Below are 27,156 nucleotides of genomic sequence, written 5' to 3' on the forward strand. Positions count from 1 at the left end.
GGAGTTTTGATGAGATTGTTAGGCAACTAAAGGAACTGGCCCACAGGGCTAAACTAGAGGGATGAGCTTTAATGGAAAGTTCAGGCACAAGATGGATTGGCTTCAAAGTTAAATTAGGGTCCAAAGGGGATAGATTTTGTATCCTCACCATTCATGCTCTCAGATTTTACCAAAGTATTGCAATAGTTTCAGGACACATTAATAACACAATAAACACAAGTCACGCAAATATCAATTAACAGAGTATAATTTTAAAGGTATTTATCTGCAGCTTTACAGGACACACTGATTAATACTTGCTTTTGTAAATATGTTGAAAACAGCGACAGGACGAAAGTAAACTATCTACCAATTGTAAAGACATCACAATGTAAAGTTTCACTTTTCTAACTTGATACTGATCTTATACATAAAAATGAACACAATAAAGCTCAATTATAATACAGCATGCAATACTGCACCCAACTATACAACACAGCACTAAAATCTTACTGTACACTAAAACACAAAAGACAGCAAATACTTTGATTTAAAAGAGAATAAATCCCTTTTGTTAGTTTACAAATGCTTCACGTCAAAGCTAACAGAACAAAATAACAAATCAAACAGTTGATTCTTCTCAATAGTGTTTTCTACGATGTTACAATACTTTTTGTCCATTTCTTTGAGATAGTTATCAATGTTGCACCAATAGGGATTGCAAAATCAAACTTTGTGTCTTGATATGTAGATAATATTTAGACTAATAAAAGAGGGATGCAGTCTCTTATAAATGCACACTTGTGCAGACTGACAAATGTCAGTGTAAAAAGTAATGATTTAGCCACGTCTGGTATTGGACAGTCATTGATATTATAACAGTTCATTTTTGGATGAATTCTAGACACTCTCCCTTCTGCATCCATTGGCATATGTATCTCTCACCACTGCTGCCAGCTGAAGTCATCATTAGTGCCAAAAACCACAAAAAATCCCAGAATAGTTGCAAAGATGATGACATTGCCCGTTAGCACCAGAGAACATGCTCCCCATTCAATCTGAAATTAGATCAAAAAACACAGTTCAAAAAGACATACTGTGGCACATCTGCAACCAAAAGCATCCAAACTGGATACAAAACTTCAACTGTAGCCTGAGGTTCTGTAATGTTCAATATTACCATGCTGCTCTTGTAATGGTGTCCTGTGTGATTTAAATTCAAATTTCTTTATGTTCTGGGTATTGTGATCCTGTGTGTGATTTAACATTCACATTTTCTACACATTATGGGTATTAGGACACTGTCTATGATTTAACATTCACATTTTCTATACAATGCGAATTCTAAGAGTTCTGTGTTTCTTGTGAGATCAAGCCCAGAACATAAACTAAATAGAAACCATGGAATACACTGTACATCTTTCAGTGCTTACAAGTAAACATATTTTAAGTGAATCCTGGTGAATAAAAGTGAATTAAGTGTATCATAGTGAACAAATCTTATGAATAATTTTGAGGATCTCATAGATTGAAGGAGATAATGATATAGCTTAGTTTACTTAATTTTCAGAAGCGTTTAATAAAGTTCTGCCTACAAAAACATTTAATTAAACTGACTGGGACTTGATCTGATTAAGAACAAACAAAAAACAATGGTAACAGTAACATTTCTACAGAGATGAATTAACATCTTGGACTAGATTTTGGAAGCTAGCATTTTGGTAGTGACAAAGGCGGGATGGACCCAGAATTTCCCAGCGTCGGCTGGCAAACCAGTTTGCTGGTATCTTCCCTCCTCCAGGCCATTTATACGGAGGCAGCTAGGCCAGCATGATGGTTTTCCACCCAGAAGCGTGTTCGAAGCCCGGCAGGCACCTTGGAGGTGGCCTCCTGGATGCAGACCAGGGAGCCAGTGCTTCAGGATGACTTTGAGTGCACGCCTACAACCCCCTAAGCCATCATACTTCCACAATGGTGTTCCAGCAGCTGTGGCCTTTTCGTTTTTTAAAGTTTGTAAAAAGCATTGAAAGGGCACCTTCAATTTGAGGTGCCTTCTCTCTCCCTTCCTTGTATCGACAGACTTCAGAACCTTCAGTGCTGGAGGGTTTCCTGCTGGTCCTTCAGCTTCACAAAAGCCTGCCCCACTGTCCTTAATTGGGCAGCAATTTCAAAGGCCATTAATTGGTCATTCATTTGAAAATTGGGTCAGTATTTCCGGCATGGTGGAAGGTCGAGACCTGGATTTGAACCCGACATCAGGGTCCTGATCCCGAAACAAATACCCAGCCCTTCAGGTATAATTTGTTGATGGAACTATATAAGAATTCAGTGATGGATAATCATCAGTGTGAGCAACAGATGTTTCACCAGCCTGAGAACATGTCTCAAGTGCTCTAAAATGTCATCTGCCATCTGTTTCTTTATTTGCATAAAGGACCAATATCCACCTGCAAAGTTGTGCCTGCACTGCTTATTTTTGCATTATTGGCAAATTTGACAATCTTGCAGTCATATCACACATCCAAGTTGTTTAATGTTTATAAAAATAGGTATACATATGACAGATCTTATAGTGATAAATGCAAACTGCTGCACATTGGGCAACATAACTTGAGATTTATGTACAATAGAAACAGAATAGAGTTAGTGTAAGGTGATTTAGAAAGCACTGTGCATACCCTCAGTACTGGACTGGAGTGCCAACTTGATTTTTGTGCTCAAGTCTTGGAATAGGACCTGACACCATAACCTTAAGACTTAGAGGCAAGAGTGCCGTCAACTGAGCCATGGCTGACACAATTGAGCAGCTATATTTCACAGCAAGCGAATATACAGAGCAACAGTTATGAATGGGCTCAATGAGGAAAGAACTTGGTTGCGTAACACCACTTTGGAGAGATGCACTGCAGATTACATCAATATCTTGGGGATAGGCAGCTTTGCAGGCTGCTTCCTGCATAGATAAAATGGTGCTTCTTGTTGATATCATTGAAAAATAACACATGGGCTGTTCAGGTAGCAGCCCATGGCACTGTCCCCTGGAAATGGGCATCACTTACATTGAACAAACTTACATTTTCATTTACCCACACCAGTGTTGTTTTCTATAATGCAAACTATCCTTCTGCATTTCCAGAATCTTAACAAATCCTAATTTGCAGTTTTTGGTCTCAAACACGACTGACTACATGGTCTTTGCTGAACCCGACTGAATACTTGTGTTTCTATTTCTGTCATGAAGCTATTAATGTATATATTATTGGAAAATATTTTTCTTTTTAAATAAAGGTTTAGTCTGTGGGTGTGTCTTAATTGAATTAAAACCAGCTAGTCTGGGTGCTTTGACGTGTACTAGTTTTGATATGTAAAAGAGAGAGCGTGCATTTGCATTTTTTGAATACAGCATTCAAGAAGCATCCAGCTCTACCCGTCTCACCCCCCTCAACCAGCTTATATTTCACCTCATTTCTATTTTTCCTTAGTTCTGATGAAGAGTCATACAGACTTGAAACGTTAAATGTATTCCTCTCTGCAGATGCTGTCAGATCTGCTGAGTTTTTCCAGCTATTTTTGTTTTTGTTTCAGATTTCCAGCATCCGCAGTATTTTGCTTTTATTCAAGAAGTGGGGTGGAAACTTGACACCTATCTAGCAGATACCAAGCAATATGTTTAAATTACTAATAAAATTGGTACTATCAAAGGGGTTTCATTGTTAAAAGGTGAAGTTCAAAGATGCTGGTGAGGTAATGAGAATTTGAATTCAGAAATTTTTGGGCGTGCAGAGCAGAAGCAATCTAAGATCAAAAGGCAATGATCCCCCCCTTTTTCTCCCAAAAATTTATATAGATTTTTCTTTTCCCACCTATTTCCATTATTTTTAAATGTATTTCCATCCATTGTTTTATCTCTACCTTTTAGCCCTTTTTCGATTCCTTCACCCCACCCCAGCTCCACTAGGGCTATCTGTACCTTTCTTGTCCTGCTTTCTACCCTTAATTAGCACATTCCTTAGATAATATCACCACCTTCAACACCTCTTTGTCCTTTTGTCTGTGACATCTTTTGGTTATCTCCACCTATCCCTGGCCCTCTATCCAGCTCTACTTGTCCCACACCCCCTTAAACCAGCTTATATTTCACCTCTCTTCTATTTTTACTAAGTTCTGTTGAAGGGTCATTCAGACTCAAAACGTTAACTGTGTTCCTCTCCGCAGATGCTGCCAGACCTGCTGAGTTTTTGTTTTAGATTTCCAACATCCACAGTTTTTTGCTTTTATCTTAGTGTTTAATTGACTGCCACTTCTCTTCAAGGAATGCCTACCTTGAAGAAGTATTGCTCTTCTCTCCGTCAGGATTTTCGTATCTCTCATTTGCCTTGTTCACCTTCATTGCTTTCCATTTCTCTCCTGGTGTTTGACAAGGTGTTTACTAAAGCCCGCTTTCAGAGCCATATTTCCTTCCTCAGTGACTGTCTCCATCTCCGACTTACCCCACGTGGATTTCAACTGAAGTTCTATCCCTCATGTTTCGAACCCACCCAGGATTACAGGTATCTCCGAGACATACAACTCTCCTCGGGCTGCTGTTCTTGTTGCATTCTGAGATCCACACTCAGTGCCAAGCGCCACCATATGAACACACTCGACCTCTCCCTCCAGCAGCACCGCCGCAGCCTTTTTCAAAGCTGCGCGTGCCCCCAGTTTCATTTTATTCACCGTCTCATCCGACACCTCAACAAGAAACTTTGTCTCTTTCTTTCAGGTGCAAAGGAATGCAAGCTCCAACACCCATCCAGGACCCTCCACCCCTGCCCGTCCCTCTGTCCCCATCCCGTCTTCCAATCCCAGCTCCGGCCGTGTATTCACCATACACCCTGACCTTCCTCTCTCCGACGCTGAACGTTCAGTGCTCAGCAAAGGACTTAATTTCATACCCTTACGCCCTCATCTCAATGAATTTCGGACTCGGCACGATGCAGAACTCTTCTTCCGCCGGCTTCGTCTCAGTGCTCACTTCTTTGGGCAGGAGTCCTCTCCCCGTTCAACGGATCCTTTCACCCACCTCCAATATTCTCCCTCCACCTGGACCCCTCCCTCTGGATTCTTACCTTCTCTTGATCGTTTCATTGAGAACTGTCGGCATGACATTAGTCGTCTCAATTTCTCTACTCCTCTCACCACTCTAACCTCTCTCTCTCTGAACTTGCTGCACTCCGTTATCTCAGGTCCAAACCTGACATTGTCATCAAACCCACTGACATGGGTGGTGCTGTTGTTGCCTGGTGCACTGACCTCTACCTCGCAGAGGCTGAGTGTCAACTCGCAGACACTTCCTCCTACCTCCCCCTGGACCATGACCCCACCACTGAACATCAAGCCATTATTTCCAGGACTGTTACTGACCTCTTCTCCTCTGGAGACGCTCCTTCCACAGCTTCCAACCTGATAGTCTCCCACCTCGGACGGCCCGCTTCTACCCCCTACCCAAAATCCACAAACAGACTGTCCCAGCAGACTGATCGTGCCAGTCTGTTCCTGCCCACGGAACTCATTTCTTGCTATGTTGACTCCATTCTCTCTCCCCTTGTCAGTCCCTTTCCACTTACATCCGTGATTCCTCTGACACCCTACCTCATATCAACAATTTCCAGTTCCCTGGCCCCAACCGCCTCTTCTTCACCATAGATGTCCAATCCCTCTACACCCCACCAGGATGGTCTGATGGCTCTCCGATTCTTCCTCGAACAGAGGCCCGAACAACCCCCATCCATCGCTACTCTCCTCCGTCTGGCTGAACTTGTTCTCACACTGAACAATTTCTCCTTAAACTCCTCACACTTCCTCCAAATAAAAGGTGTGGCTATGGGTACCCGCATAGGCCCCAGCTATGCCTGTCTCTTGATGGGGTATGTGGAACATTCCTTGTTCCAGTCCTACTCCGGCCCCCTCCCACAACTCTTTCTCCGGTACATCGATGATTACTTCGGTGCTGCTACATGCCCTCGTCTAGACCTGGAAAAATTTATTAATTTTGCTTCCAATCTCCACCCCTCCATCATTTTCACATGGTCCATCTCTGACACTTCCCTTCCCTTCCTTGACCTCTCTGTCTCAATTTCTGGTGCTAGACTGTCCACCAATATCCATTACAGGCCTACCGACTCCCACAGCTACCTCGACTACAGCTCCTCACACCCCGCTTCCTGTAAGGACTCCATCCCATTCTCTCAGTTCCTTTGCCTCCGTCGCATCTGTTCTGATGATGCCACTTTCAAAAACAGTTCCTCTGACATGTCTTCCTTTTTCCTTAACCGAGGTTTTCCACACACAGTGGTTGACAGGGCCCTCAACCGTGTCCAGCCCATCTCCCGCGCATCCGCCCTCACACCTTCCTCTCCCTCCAAGAAACATGATAGGGTCCCCCTTGTCCTCACTTATCACCCCACCAGCCTCCGCATTCAAAGGATCATCCTCCGCCATTTCCGCCAACTCCAGCATGATGCCACCACCAAACACATCTTCCCTTCACCCTCCAGCGGCATTCCGCAGGGATCGTTCTCTCCGGAACACCCTGGTCCACTCCTCCATCACCCCCTACACCTCAACCCCCTCCCACGGCACCTTCCCATACAACCGCAGAAGGTGCAACACCTGCTCCTTTCCTTCCCCTCTCCTCACCATCCAAGGGCCCCAACACTCCTTTCAAGTGAAGCAGCATGTCACTTGCATTTCCCTCAATTTAGTCTACTGCAGTCGTTGCTCCCAATGCGGTTTCCTCTACATTGGAGAGACCAAACGCAGACTGGGTGACCGCTTTGCAGTTCACCTTCGGTCTGTCCGCAAGCATTACCCATATCTCCCTGTCGCTTGCCATTTCAACATTCCACCCTGCTCTCATGCCCACGTGTACGTCCTTGGCCTACTGCATTGTTCCAGTGAAGCTCAATGCAAACTGGAGGAACAGCACCTCATCTTCCGACTAGGCACTTTACAGCCTTCTGGACTGAATATTGAGTTCAACAATTTTAGATCATGAACTCTCTCCTCCATCCCCACCCCTTTTCCAATCCCCCCCTTTTTTTCTTCCAATAATTTATATAGATTTTTCTTTTCCCGCCTATTTCCATTATTTTTAAATGTATTTCCATCCATTGTTTTATCTCTACCTTTTAGTCTTTTTCGATTCCTTCACCCCACCCCACCCCCACTAGGGCTATCTGTACTTTGCTTGTCCTGCTTTCTACCCTTAATTAGCACATTCCTTAGATAATATCACCACCTTCAACACCTCTTTGTCCTTTTGTCTGTGACATCTTTTGGTGATCTCTGCCTATCACTGGCCCTCTATCCAGCTCTACTTGTCCCACACCCCCTTAAACCAGCTGATATTTCACCTCTCTTCTATTTTTACTTAGTTCTTTTGAAGCGTCATTTGGACTCGAGACGTTACCTTGTTCCTCTCCGCAGAATCTGCCAGACCTGCTGAGTTTTTCCAGGTATTTTTGTTTCTGTTTTGGATTTCCAGCATCTGCAGTTTTTTGCTTTTAACTGTAAGCCTCCCACTGACTCCACAGGATCCAAAGTGCAAAGAACATGTTTTTCTTTCAGATTCCGCAGTATTTTGCTTTTATCTCATTTTGAATTCGTAAGGTGAAAATCCTTTGCCTGGTGTCTGGTTAAGTCTATTTTGCCTTAATGGAGATTAGTTTGGGAATTTATTATAAGTAATGATAGTAGTAATTTGAAGCCATCTGTATATATTTTAACCTGTGTAAATTAATAAAATGTTTCAATTAGTTTAACGTAAAGCCTTGAGAACTGGTGGTCTGATTCCTGAATTTAGAGTCACATCTCAAACATACACTCAAAATTATAGGTTATGACAGTTGTTTAAAGTTCCCCTCTGGGATTTTTAAATAACTCTGTTTTACCAACTGCATTGGTCATAACAATTTCTAGCTCCCCTTTTACGGAAATGATGGATCCCTGTCAGACACCCTCATTCAGCATCCAGAACCAGCAACTTCCCAATAAATTGTGAGATGTTTCTTTATTACAGAGATAAACCAATGAATTCAGATAATACTGGGGATACTCAGCAGGTCTGGCAGCATCTGTGGAGACAGAAACAGAGTTAACATTTCAGGTCTCTGACCTTTCAGCAGAATTGAAAGGTAATAGGTTTTCAGCAGAAATGGGAGACAGAGAAAATCAGAAGGTGGCTGCCATTTCACCGCTGAATGTGAATTACAAAATTCTGCCCAAGGTCATTGCCAATCAGGTCAAATCTGCTCTGGAGTTGATGATCCACCCCGACCAAATCCGTGCTGTAGCTAACAGATGTCCGATAGCCTCCCACTACTCAGGGATACAACTGCCTATGCGCAGAACAGGGGGATGGATACCTGCCTCATCAGACTGGACCAGGAGAAGGCCTTTGACAGAATATCGCACACCTGAATGATGGATGTGCTCTCCAAAATTGGGTTTGGGGAAGGAATCTGCAATTGAATACAACTGTTCTACATTAGTAGTGCCGTTTCAATTAATGGGTGGGAATCTGAAAGCTTTCAGATCAAATCTAGAGTTAGGCAGGCCTGCCCTTTCTCCCCTGTCCTGCTCATGTGTTGTATTGAGCCTTTTGCTGAATCCATGAGGAAAGATGTGGGCATAAGAGGGATGACAATTCCAGGCAGTGGAGGCACTCAGGTCAAACGCTCTCTGGACATGGACAACATCATGGATTCACTGTTTCGTGCAGAGACTGATGAGCATCTGCAACCAGATCATATAGTTCTCGGGAGTCAAGGTAAACCGTGGCAAGAGCTAGGTCATTTTCTTTGAAAGTTGGGTTGACCAATCCTTCACCCCCTTTCACCGTCAGGTCAGTCTACATGAAGGTGCTGGAGATATCGAGGAGTGTGGCATCAAGGAGCCCTAGCAAAACTGGAGTCCATGCGAATCAGGGAAAACTCTCCGCTGGTTGGAATCATACCTAGCACAAAGGAAGATGGTTGTGGATATTGGAGGTCAATCATCTCAGTTCCAGGACATCACTCCGGGAGTTCCTCAGGGTAGTGTCCTAGGCCCAACCATCTTCAAATGTTTCATCAATGTCCTTCCCTCCATCATAAGGTCAGAAGTTGGGATGTTCGTTGATGATTGCACAATGTTCAACGCCATTCACAACTCCTCAGATACAGAAACAGTCCATGTCCAAATGCAGCAATACCTGGACAATATCCAGGCTTGGGCTGACAAGTGGCAAGTAAGACATGTGTCAGACAAGTGCTAGGCAATGACCAACTAGAGAGAATCTAATCATCACCCCTTGAAATTCAATGGCATTACCATCACTGAATTTCTATCAACATTCTAGGTTTCTACTGACCAGAAACTGAACTGGACTGGACATATAAATACTGTGGCTACAAGAGCAGGTCAGTGACACAGAATCCTGCAGCAAGTAACTCACCTCCTGACTCCCCAAAGCCTGTCCACCATCCACAAAGCACAATTCAGGAGTGATGGAAAACTCTCCACTTGCCTGGATGAGTACAGCTCCAACAACACTCAAGAAGCTTCACACCATCCAGGACAAAGCAGCCTGCTTGACTGGCACCTCATCCACAAACATTCACTCCCTCCCTCCACCACTGACACACAGTGGCAATAGTGTGTATCATCTCCAAGATGCACTGCAGGAACTCACCAAGGCTCCTTAGATAGAATGTTCCAAGTCCATGACCGCTACCATCTAGAAGAACAAGGGCAACAGATACATGGGAACACTGCCACCTGGAAGTTCTTCTCCAAACCACACACCATCCTGATTTGAAAATATATCACCATTTCTTTAATGCTGCTGGGTCAAAATCCTGGAACTCCCTCCCTAACAGCACTGTGAGTGCACTTATGCCACCTGGGGTGTAGTGGTTCAAGGCGGCAGCTCACCATCACCTTCTCAAGGGCAATTAGAGATGGGCAATAAATGCTGGCCTAGCCAGTGACACCCACTCAGAGAAGCTGGGGCATGCGTTGGAAACTGGAAAAAGAGAGTAGCTACGGTAAAACAAAAACTGGGCATGTGGGAGTGACCCTCCCTCTCCATTACAGACACGAACTTGGTCAAATGCGAGGTGCTATTGGTGCTGATGTACAAGGTGCAAGTCTGACCAATTCCTCACTCCTGTACCAAGGTGATCACTCAAACCATCTTCCACATTATCTGGAGGTTGAAAATGGACTGTGTTAGAAGAGACACAATGTACAAACCTATAAATATAGGGAAAAATAACATACCCAACTTTGCCCTCATCCAAAGCTGTGCATGGAGCCTTGTAAACACGAAGAGTCACTACATGCTAAGGTTCTACATGTTTCCAGTGTTGGTCTGGCCATATTGCCATGGAATGCTCTAAGCAGTTGGACCATACTGTACTACCTATCCTTTGTGGAAAAGTTTATGCAGAAAAACACCTTTGGCCACAAGTCCATCAGGCAGTGGTCTGCACGTAACATCCTAGAGGCCCTGAGGGAAAAGGAGATGGTTCCCTGAGCAGGCAGTCAAAAGGTTATTTGGTAAAATGCCTCATCACCAGAACAAGCACTAAGATGCAGCTTGGCTGGTGGTGAGAAAGACCCTCCCCATCAGATCCTTCCCACATGCCTGGAGTCTCATCCCCTCCACAGGTTGCCCTCGAGATGGCTGTGGCGGGTAAAATTCCATTGTCAGTTACTTCTGGAATGTGCCTTTACAAAGGTCTGGAAGGAGATGCAGTGACTTTTGTCGAGGAGGTTCATCCTGAGCAGCACTGTGATGCAGGACTGTGAGCTCTACAGACTGTTTTCAGGGATGCACACAGAAATAAACATCAAGTGCAGCTGGAGGACCATCAATGTGATAAAAGATACTCTTTGGTCTGGCCAAAACTTGTTAAATTCCAGTGCAGAGTTGTCTTTGGCCAAGTGTTGCAGGCTGGCACAATCCAAGGACCAGGACTACGTGCTGAGGGATGCATTAAAACGTGGAGCAACACAACATCAACTTTACCACTGTCATCAACCCTTTGCTATTTCAAAGAACTCAATTAAATTAGTCAAACATGATTTCACTTAACAAATCCATGCTGACTTTTAATTATTAGGCCATGTTTTTCCCAAATGCCAATTAATTTTGTCCTAGATTAGTCTCTAAAATTTGTCTACCATATTAGACCAACTGGCCTGCAGTTGCCAGTTAATCCTTGTTCTCTTTTTTTAATTAGGGTTGTAACATTTGCATAGAGGTCTTGAGGCAGTGGTCGGGACCCTACCTCTGGGTCAGGAGCTCTGGGTTCAAGTTCCACTTCAGGTCTTGATAGCCATGGAAGGAAGCATCCATAATATGGCCAAACAGGCTGATTATCAGCCTGTAAATTCTTTCAATATGCTGATGGCAGGTGGTAAGAGCGGGAGAGTTTCCTTGTTAGCCATACTGTGGAAGGCAATGGCAAACCATTGCAGTATCTTGCCAAACATAATCATGGACAAGTCCATGGCCACCAATGCCCTCTTAGGGCACGACACCTTAAGAAGTAATATTAGCAAACTTCCAGTTCTGTGGCACCATCCCCATAACTAAGGATGATTGGAAAATTGGTCACAGCTTCCATAATTTCCACCTTTTCTTCCCTCAGTAATCTGGAATCTCAGCCAAGTGACCTTTCTACTTTTAACTCTGGAATCCTTCCTATTATCTCCTACCTATTTTGTATTTCCCATTTACTATAGGACTTTGCGTTCCCTAATTTTGTGTGACTGGGCCTATGTAACTTTAGGTTTTCAAGTCCATTCACGAGAACAGTTTGGCTGCTGCACCAGACCCAAGCCCAAGACTCAATTTCTACTTTTACTCCTTTTTTCTTGTCCCCTCCTAGGCCCTCTCTTCCATCATCATGCCTTCTTCCACTTCTTCAGTCTCAGGTGTTCTTCCGTCCTAATCCCCTATCCCAACCCTTCAGTACTCCTATATCTTCCTGTTCACCTGCTGCATCCCAGTCTTGACTCCCTCTTAGTTATGCCGACATTTTCCCTCTGTGTCTTTTGTGGCATCCTCTGAAGGGCCCACCGAGACATACAGTGCTGGCTCATTACATGCTGCAACCTCGACTGCTCTCTTGTCCACTTTCCCGCTCAGTGTGCTCGCTGGGGGTTACTCATGCCAATATCCTTCCTGTTCAACTCACCCTTCCAACTGTTGATCCTGTGGACTCTGCCAGAAGATCACTTCTTACCATCTCTCAATGCATTTACCACCTGATTATCCATTCACTTGTGAACAAAGGCATTGCCATCCATGAACATGTGGCTAATTGCATCAACATCATGGCCTTAATGGAAATAGGGCTTAGGGATGATGATACCTTCCCCCTTAATGAAGCCTCCCTTCTGGTCTGTATCTTTCACTACTTGCCCTGACAAGATCATCGCAGTGGCGGTGTGGTAATTATCACTGGATCACACCTTGGCCTGACCTCCTACTCCTCTGGCACTTCTCCTTCGATCATCTTACTTTGTTCTAACCCTCATTCAAAACCATCATTTCTATCCCCAATTCAAACTCTGTTAGCCCTCTCCTGGGCGACAGTCTGAGATTAAACCAGTCTGTTCACAACCTTGGTGTCAGATATGAGTCAAGGATGAGCTTCCGGCTTCATATCCACAGAACCGCTAAGACCGCCTATTTCCACCTCTGTAACATCACTGGGCTTCACCCTGTCTCATCTGAAACCCTCATTAACCCTTTGTTACCTCCAATCTCAATTATTCCAACACATAGCTGGTCTCCCACACGCCATAAATTGAAATCATCCAAAACTCTGCTGCTCGTGTCTTAATTTGCACCAAGTCCCGTTCACCATGTACCCTTGTGCTCGCTGGTCAAGCAACATCTTGAATTTAAAATTCTCATCCTGATTATCAAATCCCTCTATGGTCTCAACCCTCCCTTTCTCCGTAATCTCCGCCAGCCTCACAATGCTCAGAGATATCTGCACTCATCTAATTCTGGCTCCTTAACGCTGATTTTAATTGCTTTACCAATGGTATCTGTGCCTTCAGTTGCCTAGGTTCTAAGCCCAGGAATTCCCTGCCTATACCTCTTTAACTCGCTTTTCTCCTTTGAGACACTCTTCAAAACCTCTTTGGCCAAGCTTTTGGTCATCTGACCTATTATCTCCTTACGTGTCTTGGTGCAATATTTTGTTCTATCATGCTCCTGTGGAGCACCTCAATGTTTTATTACACTGGGCACTGTATAAAGATATGTTGTTGAGTAGTGCCAATCTTTTAAGTACTTCCTCTATTTTTATTCTAGCCAATATCACTACTTTCTCCTCTTTTACTGGTGCATTGACAGCATCCCCTTTAATGAAGACAGGTACAAAGCACTCATTAATATCTCAGTCATACCCACTGCCTCCTTGTTAGGAAATAGAGATAGTTTAAGTAAGTTAATATTTGTATTTGTGGGTGTTAGGAATAAGTTTTAGCTTCAAAGTTTAAGTTTGATTTGTATTTCTGTGTCTGTATGTTAAGAAAGGTAAAATGGAGTTTTAGTTTTACTTTTACTTTAGAAGACTGCTTGCATTTCTAATGAGAAGTTTACGAACCCTCTCAAGTAAAAGTAAACACAAGAGTAGAAAGAATAGTGCTGTTGCCTAGCAATGGGGAGGCAGTTGGCAGGTTCCTCCCACAGACATACTTACAGGACTAAAGAAACAGTATTTTAAGTCCAGTTGAAGCCAGGACCCCAGAGAGACTGGACACTGGGAGCAGGAACTACAGATTTCCCAACAGAACAAAAATGTCCCAAGCGAAGTAAAACCCCAAAAATCCAAGAGAGTGGAAGAGGGGAAAGTCCAAAGGAGACCTTGTAGTGAAAGGAAGGACAGGAACCTGGGTAAAGGTCCTGTTAGGTAAAGTTAAGAGTGAGGGGCAGAGAGAAAGGTTCCAAGCTTCAGATTTAAAGTGAGAACAGCTTGCAAGAAGCAAGAAGGTTCAAAGAGATAACTAAAGGTCTGTATTTCTTTGCTATGGGCATGTGAAGCAGTGCTGTACTGTTAAGGCTAAATTGGTGAGTGAGTGTGCATGGAAGACAGCTTGAATTCATGTGGTGACCCAGGGAAGAGGAACATCAGGAGGAAAGTTTGGAACTCTGGAGGTGAACCCCTGTGGAAGATGTCTGAGAGAAAACATCAGTCTGGGAGAAGATTCCAAGGTGAGGTTTTGGAGAGTGGAGAATGAAAACCCTCGTGTGAAAGACGGAATTCGGTGAGACTGGTTGGCTCGCAGTGTGACAAGCATCTGGGGAGAGCTGAGGAGAGATCCATAGCATCTGGTTGAGGTGGCAACGTCACTTGAGGTCAGACTGTGGTGTGTCTGACCACAGGGTGCCATAGGTTTGCCTGGACTAGGTACTTACTGTGTACATTGAAGTATAAGATAGCTTTTGTGACTTGTGTTATTCTTACAAATCTGTAAAGATATAGTGCGTGAAGGAGTATTGTTACTATAGTTAATCTCCTTTCTTGTTGAATAAATGTTTTATTCTTTTGTAAAAAATTCATCAGCTGGCTCCTGTGACTGTTCAGTAGCTACTCTCTATGAATTTAAACAAACAAATAAAAGTTAGGGTTTATCAAGCTGGGTTCCACTCTGGGAATCAGGTTTGTCCAGGAGTAACCTCAGCAGGGATCATAACACTCCTCAAGAGTTCTCCTTTTTGGTCCCTAATTAGCCCCCTCTTTGATTTGACTCGACTCTCCTTCTACTATTTATATGTATAAAAAAGACTTCTGGCTTCCATTCTCTTTGAAACTCTTTTTTTACAATTTCTCTATTTCCTCTTTTGAGCCGGTTTCTGTTCTGTATTTAACGTGTTTGTATAGTGAGTGGTTATCATTTGAAATGCACTTCCTGCAAAGGTATTGGGGGCTGGTTCAATGGTGGCTTTCAAAGGATAATTACTTGAAGAGAAAAAAATGCAGGCCTACAGGGAAAGGGTGGGAGAGTGGGACTAGCTGGATTGTTCTTGCAGCAAGCCAGCATAGACATAGGTCAAACAACCTCATTTTTTGCTGACCATTTTGTGGCTCTATGACTTGACATTTTCCATGGCATTGCATACAATGCATATGAAATTTCTCAGCAGAAGCAAAAACAGAAAATACTGAGTTAGCTAAGGTGCCAAAATATAAAATTTGGGCAGAATGGACACAAATGGTTAAAGATATTGTTATGGCCCAGAGGATTTCTTTGATTCTTTTTATATATATCAAACAGCTACAATGGTATCAAGCTTTTTGCTTATTTCTTAACATTTAAAAACACATGGTCTTCACTACATTTATTGTATTAGACTGCAAAATTTGAGTAGCAGAAATGTTTTTCTCAAGATTCCTTGCATTTTTGTGATGTCCATCATTACAGAAGTACTGTATTTATATATCTTCTATGGTGCAACAGATGGGAATATGGAGGATACTAGCTATAAGGGATATGCTGTGGTGTTGCAGAGTTATTAAAAATATATGATTTGCAGGATTGAGGGGATGAGAGATGAATTATGGGGAATGGTGATTATCTGGGAGCAATTGAGGAAAGAAAGTAGAGACGATTTGGGGATTGTGTACTTAGGATAAAGGAGTCACAAGGAGATGGTGAACAATCAAGATGGGTACTCTGAGCGTTTGGAAGAACTGGGGTAATCCTTGGACAAGCAAATGCTGGAGGATACTTGTAGACAGAGGAGTGTTTTGGGGGAAGGTACTGAGTTTGAGAACAGTTGAGGGGTTAAGGCAGTAGGAACAGTTGACAATTCAGATCACAAAGAGGCATAGTATTTCAATCCTTGGTTATGCTATCATAAACTGGACAGTACAGGCATGCCAAAAATGTAAGATCCTAGGACAAGCAGGACCAGGTGTGCATCTTTCAGAAATTTCCACCCTTCCATCCCCCAAAGCCACATCTACGTGACTGATAAGATTCCATCCAGTGACAGAAAAGTTGTAGAGTGGAGGGAGGAGCACACATGTCCAATAAAGGAATTTGAGAAGCAGTTTGCAGAATTTGAGAAGTTGCTTTCAGAAGCAACAATTTATTGTTTTCTGCAGACAGATAAGTAGATATCAGTTACAAGTATCTGTTGACTTATTGGAAGCTGGCAACTGCTGAGACAACTTAGAATTACAAAATCAAAAGATTCCACTTTGAACTCGTCATTTATTGAAGTTTCATTTGTCACATGTCTGAATGTAAAAAAAAAACCCTCAAATACAGCAACCAAAGCTATCTGGGATCTTTTACAACAAGTTTAATTTATAAAATTTTTAATACATTACAAATGCAGTTACCCATTTTTTACTGCAGTTATCCATTTTTAAGCTCTGTTCTGGAGTTGGGTTGGAGTTTGTAGTCATTCACATGTATGGAAATCAGGAAGCAGGTACATTTACAAGTACTGTAAAAGGATTATCAAAGCACAAAATAGTTAATGGAAGATCCAGCCAAGAACTCCAAATTGAGCTCCACGCTCATGACACAGGAGCAGAATGTCACAAGAAATCATTTTCCTGAGATTTTAAACATAACTGTGTCAAAATGTATGAGTAAGTAATCACTTTAGGCAGGTTTTTATTTAATGTATTTACTTTTACCAGTTTTTAATATATCTTTTAAAATAGAGGAAAATGCAAGAAGCAGACTAAAAGGCAACTTAAAATATTTGCAGCGATATAATTGATTTAGTACCAATAAATTACGGCAGAATCAATTATAAGTTTAAAATCTTGCCATAGACGTGCCTCATGTCAATATGTTAGTCACTCCCCTAAGTGGTCTGAGCATCTTAAATTTTTGGCGTGCCTGTACTGCCCAATATCTAACTTTATGATAGCATAACCAAAGGGTGAAATACTATGCCCCTTTGTGATTTGAAATTTATACTTATACTTTCTGCATGTGCATCAATCTCTTTGAAGGTGGACTGAGAAAATATTTGATGAGACAAAGGTCAGATGCAAATCATTAAGCAGCTTTATTTCACACAAAAAGTGAACTTCCATCAGATGTGATTAGATTCACCTAGCTCAATCATCACAGCTTGCCTTCACATAATATTACAAAAAATGATTATGCCTTCCCAAATCAATGGATCATTTTACTTAAAACAACAATAACTCTGATGCGCCCTCCTAATTCCTAGCCTTCTGAAAATCCTGGAAATACTCAGGTCTGTCAATATCTGTGGAGAGAGAAACAGAGTTAATGGCCTAGATCTTCTGGTCTCCGGATAGTCAGAGACCAGATGTGCCCCTCAAGATGCACCCCTCAGTGTGAAAAGCCAAGGAAGTCTCAAGTTCTGATGGGCAACAGCCCCACTCCCTGGAACCCTCTTAAAAAAAATCTCCAACTCTAATTAAAACTTAGTCTAATTCCTCGGTAACTACAGAATCTGACCCGACTGGCCCCCACCACCTGACTCCTCCCTGACCCGGCCTACCCTACCATCCAAGTCAGTCCTGACATCAAATCCCCCTCATGACCAGACCTGACCTTAACACTCTACCCAACTGCCACCCTACCCCTTACCTTCTCTCTGTAGCTTTTCAAAGAAGCTATGGGACATTTAACTCATTAATTACCAGAATACAGCAGCTAGTGCCTTAAAAAGGGGATGCTGCTTCTGTATGGATTCTCTCCAGTGCTTCCTCCGAGGCTTAACTTCCCAACTCCATCAGAAGATTGCCAAGAAAAATCAGAGCATGGTTAAGTGTGTAATTGTTTTTCTGATCAGGGTGGTAAATAGGGGTTCTGACCCTGAATGGAAGATTTGGGCCGCTGGAGAGAGAAACAGAGTTAATGTTTCAGGGCTGTGATCTTTCATCAGGATTGGAAAAAGTTAAAAATTAAATGTTACAATTTCTAACTTTTCTCAGTCTTGATGAAAGATCAAACCTGAAACACTAACCCTGTTTCTCTCTCCACAAATGCTGACAGATCTGCAGTGTTTCCAGCAATTTCTGTTTTATTTCAGATTTCCAGAAACTACAGTATTTCATTTTTGTACTAGCCTTCTGAGCCTGGCGAAAGCTTGCCAATGCAGCGTTTTGTTTAAAATCAGATTGACTGATCTGACTATCTTTGCTGGACCCAATTGTGTCTGTCTTTTATTTTAAAATCACCTATTCACAGCCAGAAGAGAGCAACATATTAGTGCCTTTAAAAAATCCCAAAATGTTTCACAGGAATGTTACCAAAGTTTGACACTGAGCCACAAAGAGATATTATAGGACAGATGACCAAAAGCTAAGAAGCAGTAGGTTTTAAAGAGTGACGTAAAGAGATGGAAAGGTTTAGGATGGGAATTCCAGAGCTTAAGACCCAGGCAATTGAAGGCACTGCACTGGTGGAGCCAATGAAAATCAGTTGTGCACATGAGGCCAGAATTGGAGGAGCACAGAGATCTTGTGGTGCTGAAGGAGGTTACAGAGATGGGGAGTAGTGAGACCATGAAGTGTTATGAACACAAGGATAATTTTATAAGAGATTATAAGAAAAGTTTATAAGTGATCACAGCATAGTCACTGAAGTCAACTTTATTTTTCATTCATTAAAACTGCAGTTAAAAGGTACCATAGCTGCATAAATAGATTTAGATAAACAATTGTTCTCAAATTCTTAGTCTTAAATCAATAAGCATAAAAACTCCACACAGAACCACGCAGTGCAGAAGAGGCCTTTTGGCCCATCGAGTTTGCACCAAATTTGTATGGCAGAATTTAATGCCATCCCTATGGGTGGGTTTGGTAGCAAGGAGGATATTTAATCAGGCAGGAGGATGGGAGGTGAGGAACTCACCACCTTCCTGCCTCTGCTCCAATTAAAACTGGCGCAGGAAGGACCTCATCCCATTGCTGCTGGTATTCATCCAACAGCAGGCAGAGGGGATACACCATGGGGGTGCAAACTGTTATGGTTGTTTCTGCGCTCTTGGGGCATGGAGGGCATTCGAGCCTGGTCAAGGTACCCAGCAATGGGAAGAGAGGGTCTCACCGAGAGCCATCACCCTGCCCTTGCTGACGACGCCCTCCCCCGTGACCCCCTCCTGCCATGACTCATTTGTCATGAAGAGATATTAATGTGTATAATGTTATTGGAAATGATTTTTAAATTGGACTTGTAGGGGTCAGTGTCTGTGTGGGTTAATTGGATTAAAGCCAGCTAGCCTGGGTGCTTTGATGTATAGTAGTTTGAGATGTTAATTAGATAAATGTAAGGCCAGGAGATAAAGAGTACATTTGCATTTTCTGAATAAGCGATTCAAAAGGGAGTAAAATCTTGCACCTAGCTAGGAGGTGCCAAGCAATGTGTTTTCATTACTAATAAAATTGGTGCTATGAAATGGGTTTTGTTAGAACAGGTGGAGTTCAAAGACCTAGTGATACAATGAGAACTTACATTCAAAGGGAAGGCTAGGCATAAACAGAAAGCAGTTTGTATGTGCAAGTCAGAGGTATGTAAGATCTAACCAGCCTGTAAGCCCTACAATTGTGTCTGCAAAGGAACCAAATTGAAAGGGACCTCATTTTGAATTCGTAACGTCAAATGTGCTTTGCCTGGTGTCTGTTCAAAATCTATGGGTTATTGTCACCTTGGTGAAGATTTATCTGAGTGATTAATTTGGGGATTTTCTTAAAAGTTATTATGATAGTAATTTGTAGGCATTTGTGTGTAATTTCTTGTTAAATTAATAAATGCTTAATTTAGTTTATATAAAAAACCCTTGAGGCTTGGTGGTTTTATTTCTGAATTCAGACATACCAATTGACAATATTGCTTACGACAGCTGTTCAAGTTTCCCTCTAGGGTTGAAACAACTTAGCCTTTACCAACTGCTGTGTCACAATACACCTGTGGCCTGGATCACAGAGCAGCTACGAGAAAGACAGGCAGTACTTGAAGTGGCAAGGTCTAATTGATTGCATCCTAGGTTCCCAAGGGAAGTAAGGATAGAAATTTTAGGCATGCTGTCCACCATCATCCAATCTCCCTTAGATACAAGGATGATGTCCGAGGGCTGGTGGATGCAAATATTACACCTTTGCTCAAAACGGCAGAAGGATAATTCTGGCAAATGCAAGCCAGTCTGTATAAAATTGATGCGGAATCTTTCAGAAACAGCCACTTTAACAATAATGCAGAAGTAAGGGAGGGAGAGCATAGATTAATTTAGGAAAAATCATGCTTGACTAACTTGGCTTTTGATGATGTAAGGGAGGGTGGATGAGGGCAGTGCAGCTGATGTTATGTACATCACATAATTGGCTTCAATTTTCAAACAAGCCTATTTGTTGAAGGGGAAGTAGCAGCATGGATACCAAATTGGCTAAGAAACAGAAAGCTTGGAAAGTGGATTCAGTGGCAGTTTTTCTGACTGGAGAAAGGTGGTGTTCCCCAGAGTTGAGAACCGGGACAACTGCTGTTTTTGATACACAATCATTCGGACTTGAAGTGAATGATATTACAGAGGTCAGAGTAGGTAGCCTTGGTGAGGGGGAAGAATATGTGGTTGGGAGCTCAGCTACGGTCAAATAGGACACTTTGGATGCAAACAGCACAGTTCAGCCTTAGTGGTCATGGAGAGATTTGGAGTTGGTGACTAGGGAATGGAGTCTGTAGCAGAGATCACAGGCAATGGTTTCAACCTTCCCAATATAGTATTTAATTGGAGGAAACTTCCATTCATCCAATACCAGATGTTGAACAAGTAATGTGACAAACCAGAGGCACTGGAAGGATCAAAGAGGTGATGATGAGTAGAGCTTGGTGTCATCAACAGACACATGGAATCTGTTGTTGTGTCTTTGGATGTTATCGGCAAGGGTCAGAATGTCGATGAGAAAAAGGACAGGGCCAAGGAAAAGTCCTTGGGGTCCATCTTGTTGTTGTTTACAAATGCTATCTGCAGAACAAGTATCAGAACACTCAAATACCTCTTTATTGTAGAAGTGAATCACAAGAATGACTCAGAGTTAAGTATAAGAAATAGTTCTTATCTACACCGCTGAGATATAGAAAGCATGGAAAGTAGATTCAATGACAGTTTTTCTGACTGGAAAAAGGTGGTGCTCCTCAGGATTCAGTACTAGGACAATTGCTGTTTTTGATATATATTAATCATTCGGACTTGAAAGTACAAGGTACAGTTTTGAAATTTGTAAATGAGACAAAACTTGGAAATGTAATAAACAGTGAGGAAGATAATAATGGGCTTCAAGTAGACACAGGCAGGCTGGAATGAGCAGACACATGGCAGATGAAAGTCAAAGCAGCAAAGATTGAGTTGATACCTTTGGTAGGAAGAATGAAGAGAGATAATACATTTTAAATGCCACAATTTTTAAAGGGCCACAAGGACAAAGACACCGGAGGGGTCAAATCTTTGTGGTCAAATCTTCAAAGGTGGCAAGATAAATTAGCAAAGCAGTCAATAAAGCATATGGGCCTCTAGACTTTATAAATAGAGGTATAGAGTACCAAAGGCAAGGAATTATTCTAAATCTATATAAAATACTAGTTCTGCTCCAGCTGGATGAAGTAGTGTGTCCAACTATAGGCACCACACCTTAAGAAGGACATGATGGTTTTGGAGAGGGTGCAGAAGAGATTTACTAGGCTAATTCAAGTGAAGGGCAATTTCAGTTGTGTGGCTAGGCTGGAGAAGTTGAGGTTGCTCTTAGAGAAGAGAAGGCTAAGGGGAGATTTGATAGACATGTTTAAAATTATGAACGGTTTCGATAGAGTAAACATGGAGATATTGCTTCTAATGGATAAAGGCTGGATAACCAGAGAACACAGATTTAAGGCAATTGACAAAAGAGCCCATGATGACACGAGAGGAAACTTCTTTACACAATCAGTGGTTAGGATTTGAAATGACAAGGTACAGAAATACATTTAATAAAGCTTTTGAAAGGCAATTAGATAAATATTTCAAAGAAAAAAATTGCAGGGATATGGGGAAAGAGCCAGGGTGGGGGAACTAAGTGGATTGTTCTTCAAACGAGCGGACTCAATGGCATCCCTCTCTGCTGTATTATTCTATGATTACATCTCCTCACAGGCTTCAGAACGTTTTGTTTGCCTGACAAAACTGACTACCCAGAGGGTATGCCAGGACCTGATGTTTGTAAACTCTGGTCCCACTCACATCCTCTTTAGCTATGAAAACAGACAGCATCAAAATTAAATGGCTCAATGACAGCAATCTCAACTCTGAGGCAGACCATAGGCTCAAACTCCACTTAAGAAAATAATCTTGGCTGACACTTCAGTGCAATACTGTTGGAGTGCTGCCTTGTCAGAAGTGCCATCTTTCAGATGAGACATCAAACTGGGGCCAACTTTCTCAAGCGAATGCAAAAAATTCCATGGCATTATTTGCAGAAGAGCAGGGAATTCTCCCAGGTCCTGCTCAACATGCATTAATAAATAACCAAAAACAGATTACCTGGCCATTTAGCTCTAATTTGGGGGATCTTGCTGCCCGCAAATTAATTGCATTTCAAAAGTGGATTTAAAATCTTTCAGAACATTTTGAATGTGAGAGGAAATAGAAACAGTAGGACCAATGACTACAATGAAGCTAATTGTGAAGATTTCATTTCTATAACTTTTTAACAAATCTTAACTTCTTAACTGATCAGTGGGCGGTGGTGGCATTGTGTTAATATCACTGGCTAACAATCCAGAGGCCCAGGCTAAATACTCTGGGTATACGGTTCAAATCATATCATGGTAGCTGATGGAATTTAAATTCAATTTTAAAAAATCTGGAATCAAAAAAAGCTAGTCTTAGCAATGGTGACCATGAAACCACTGTCACCATTGCCGATTATCCTTTAGGGACAGAAATCTGTCCTTACCTGGTCTGTCCTATGTGTGACTCAAGTCCACAGCAAGTGGTTGACTCTTAAACACCTCTGAAATGGCCTGGCAAGCCACTCAGTTGTATCAAACTGCTACAAAGTTGAAAAGGAATGAAACCAGACCGACTACTTGCCATCGACCTAGGCACCAGAAGCGACAATGGTAAACTCAGCTCTGTCGACGCTTCTTACTAACATCAGGGAGCTGTCCCACAGGATAGTCAAGCAACAACCTGACATAGTCATACTCATCGAATCATACTTTACAGCCAATGTCCCAGACACCACCAGCACTATCCCTGGGTACGTCCTGTCCCACCAGCAAGACAGACCCACCAAAGGTGGTGGCAAGGTGGTATACAGTCAGAGTGGGGAGGTGGCCTTTGGAGTCCTCAACATCGGCTCCAGGCTCCATGAAGTCTTGTGGCATCAGGTCAAACATGGGTAAGGAAACCTCCTGCTGATTACCACATAGCACTCCCCCTCTCGGCTGTTGAATCAGTAGTCCTCCATGTTGAGCACCACTTGGGGGAAGCACTGAGGGTGGCAAGAGCACAAAATGTACTCTGGATGGGGAATTCAATGTCCATCACTAAGAGTGGCTTGGTAGCACTACTTCTAACTGAGCCCTACAGGACATAGCTGCTAAACTGGTTCTGCAGCAGGTGGTGAGGAAACCAACAAATGCGAAAAACTTACTTGACCTCGTCCTCAGCCATCTACTTGTCGCAGATGCATCCTGGACAGTATTGCACAGTCCTTGTGGAGGCAAGTCCTGCCACCGTGTTGTGTGACACGACCATTGTGCTGAATGGGATAGACTTCAAACAGATCTAGCAGCTCAAAACCCAGTATCCATGAGGCATTGTGGGCCTTCATCAGCAGCAGCATTGTACTCAACCACAATTTGCAACATCACAGCACAACATATTGCACTCCCCCAGCTCTACCATTACCATCAAGCCAGGGCATATGGATTTTTGTTTTTATTAAGCCAGGGGATCAACCCTGGTTCATTGAAGAGTGCAGGACAGCATACCTGGTACAGCAGCAAGTATATGTAAAAATGGGGTGTCAAACCCGTGAAGCTACAACACACGATTACTTGTATGCCAAATAGCCGAAACAGCATGCAATAGACTGAGTTAAGCGATGCCATAACCAACGGATCAGATCCAAGCTCTGCAGTCATGCCACATCCAGTCGTGATTGGTGGTGGACAATTAAGTAACCAACAGGAGGAGGCTCCACAAATATCCCCATTTTTAACGAGGGGGTAGCCCAGCACATCAGTGCAAAAGACAAGGCTGAGGCACTTGCAACCATCTTCAGCCAGAAGTGCCAGGTGGATGATCCATCTCAGCCTCCTCCTATATCAGATGCCAATCTTCAGCCAATTCAATTCACTCCACGATATCAAGAAATGGCCGAAGGCACTGGATACTGCAAAGACTATGGGCCCTGCCAACATTCCGGCAATGGTACTGAAGACTTGTCCTCCAGAACTAGCTGCACCCTTTAGCCAAGCTGTTCCAGCACTGCTCCAACAGTGGCATCGACTCAGCAATGTGGAAAATTACCAAGGTATGTTCTGTCCACCAAAGCAGGACAAATTTAACCCAGGCAACTACTGCCCCACCAGCCTACTCTCGATCATCAGCAAAGTGATGCAAGGTATCGTCAAGTGCTATCAAGCAGCACCTACACAGCAATAGCCTGCTCACTGACACTTATTTTGGGTTCTGTCAGGGCCACTCAGCTCCTGAACTCATTACAGCCTTGGTCCAAACATGACAAAACAGCTGAACTTCAGAGGTGAAGTGCGAGTGACTGCCCTTGACACCAAAGCCGCATTTGACTGAGTGTGGCATCAAGGAGCCCCAGCAAAGCGGAGGTCAATAGAAATCAGGGGGAAAACTCTTCACTGGTTGGAGCCATATCTAGCACAAAGGAAGATGGTCGTGGTCAATGGAGGTCAATCATCTTAGTCCCAGGACATCACTGCAGGAGTTTCTCAGGATAGTGCCCTAGGTCCAGCCAACTTCAGCTGCTTCATCAATGACCTTCCCTCCATCATAAGGTCAGAAGTGGGGATGATTGTACAATGTTCAGCACCATTCGCAAATCATCAGATACTGAAGCAGTCAGTTCCAGTATGCAGCCAGACCTGGATCACATTCAAGTTTGGGCTGATAAGTGGTAAGTAACAATCGTGCCACACAAGTGCCAGGTAATGACCATTTCCAACAAGAGAGAATCTAACCACCTGCCTATGACATTAAATGGTATTACCCTCATTAACCCCCAATATCAACATCCTGGGCAGCATTGACCAGAAACTGAACTGCACCAGCCATATACATACTGTGGCTACAAAAACAGGTCAGAGGCTGGGGTTTCTGCAGCAAGTAACTCACCTCCTGACTCCCCAAAGCCTGTCTACCATCTATGAGGCACAAGTCAGGAGTGTGATGGGATCCTCTCAGATTGCCTGGATGAGTGCAACTCCAACAACATGCCAGAATCCGAACACCATCCAGAACAAAGCAGCCTACATGATTTGCACCCCATGCATCACCTTCAACATTCGCTCCCTCCAACACTGACGAACAGCGGAGGCAGTGTGTACGATCTACAAGATGCACTGCAAGGAACTAACCAAGGCTCCTTCAGCAGCACCTTCCAAACCCACAACCTCTACCACCTAGAAGGACAAGGGCAGATGCATGGGAACAACACCACCTTTAAGTTCCCTTCCAAGTCATACACCATCCTTACTTGGAACTATAGCACCATTCCTTCACTGTCACTGGGTCAAAATCCTGGAACTCCCTTCCTAACACACAGTTGGTGTTCCTACAGCACGCAGACTGCAGAGGTTCATGAAGGCAGCTCACCATCATCTTCTCAAGGTCATTTAGTGATGGGCAACAAATGCTGGTCTAACCAGCGATATCCATATCCCATGAATGAATAAGAAAAAAATACAAATAAAATACATTCAAAGGACTGTAACTTCTGTTCACAAAGTTTAAACAATGAGTATCACACTCCAGATGTCACACTTACATAAAATGCCAACAAGTGACAATTTTTGGGCAAGTATAGCAAAAAAGGAAAGCACTCATTTTCTGCTATTATAAAAGCAAAATACTGCAGATGCTGGATATCTGAGGGAGAGTCATATTAGACTCGAAATGTCAACTCTGTTTCTCTCTGGCAGACAGATGCTGCCAGACCTGATATTTTTCAGAATTTTCTGTTTTTATTTTCTGCTATTGTGTCCGATCCTAAATTAAAGTCATTATAATCATGCTCCAGAACCACACTGTCTACCAGCAATGCCATAATAGATTATCTGATCTATACTAAATAGCAATGTAAAGCTGCTTTATTTCATATGGAAGTGACACTGTTGCTCTCACCACCCTAGATAAATCCTGCTTCTGGTCTCAGCCCAAGAAATACCACCTGCTCCAACCTCAGTCAGGGCCCAGACGACCTGTGAGCAGTACTGCAGGTGATTTGAAACACCAGTGCAAAAGTGGAACCTGTAGTTGGATTCACAACTCTGGCAAGCATGTGTGGAAACATAAATATCAAAAAGGATTTTACCCTTGTGAAAAGGGTGGTAAGAGAGCTAAATCTGAGTATAATGAAGGGACAACGGACTATAAAATAGCAATCTCAAGGACAAAATATACCTTGAAGCAAATCCAAGTGGTTGAGAAAGAATTGTGAAGGAAATAATAGAAATAAAAAGAATGCTGCAAAATATAAAAGAGTCAGGATTGCAGTTCTTGCAAGCAAAGCATTAGAATGAAGTCAGGAAAAGTAAAGCACTAAATTGAATGGAGGAACATGACATGGCAGCTTTGACAAAGTTTAACTTTAGCCAGGATAAGATAGGAAATTAAAAATTCCTCTGATAGTAATATGGATGATGCTGATTTTATGAAAAATGCAGCTACAAAAAGGTGTACATCTACTATGGCCTAGATTTTGCAGTCCCAACAGCAGAATGGATGGATCGATGGGGTCTGGAGGAGTGTATGATGATGGTCCACCGAGCCATTCTGTAAAGTGGAAGGGACCTAAAATTCAACAATTTAAGCCGATTGTCCTCCACAGGTTAGCTGATTTTCACTAGTTTTTTAAAAAAGAGCTGATATTAACAGGCGCATAGCTTGTTCAGGGGATTCCG

The 27,156-nt window shown here is 42.8% G+C and overlaps 1 protein-coding gene across 1 annotated transcript in view; it reads right to left on the reverse strand.

Annotated features, from left to right (window-relative positions):
* Positions 1-231: 231 nt before the first annotated feature.
* The window catches only part of leprotl1 (leptin receptor overlapping transcript like 1), a 41,605-nt gene continuing 14,680 nt past the window's right edge, over positions 232-27,156 (reverse strand). Inside the window, exon 4 of the mRNA XM_041187019.1 lies at positions 232-1,037. Within this exon, the coding sequence (XP_041042953.1) occupies positions 921-1,037 (117 nt within the window). The 3' untranslated portion in view covers positions 232-920. The remainder of the gene's footprint in view (positions 1,038-27,156) is intronic.

The sequence above is a fragment of the Carcharodon carcharias genome, chromosome 4 (genome assembly GCF_017639515.1).
Source record: "Carcharodon carcharias isolate sCarCar2 chromosome 4, sCarCar2.pri, whole genome shotgun sequence".
NCBI lineage: Eukaryota > Metazoa > Chordata > Chondrichthyes > Lamniformes > Lamnidae > Carcharodon > Carcharodon carcharias.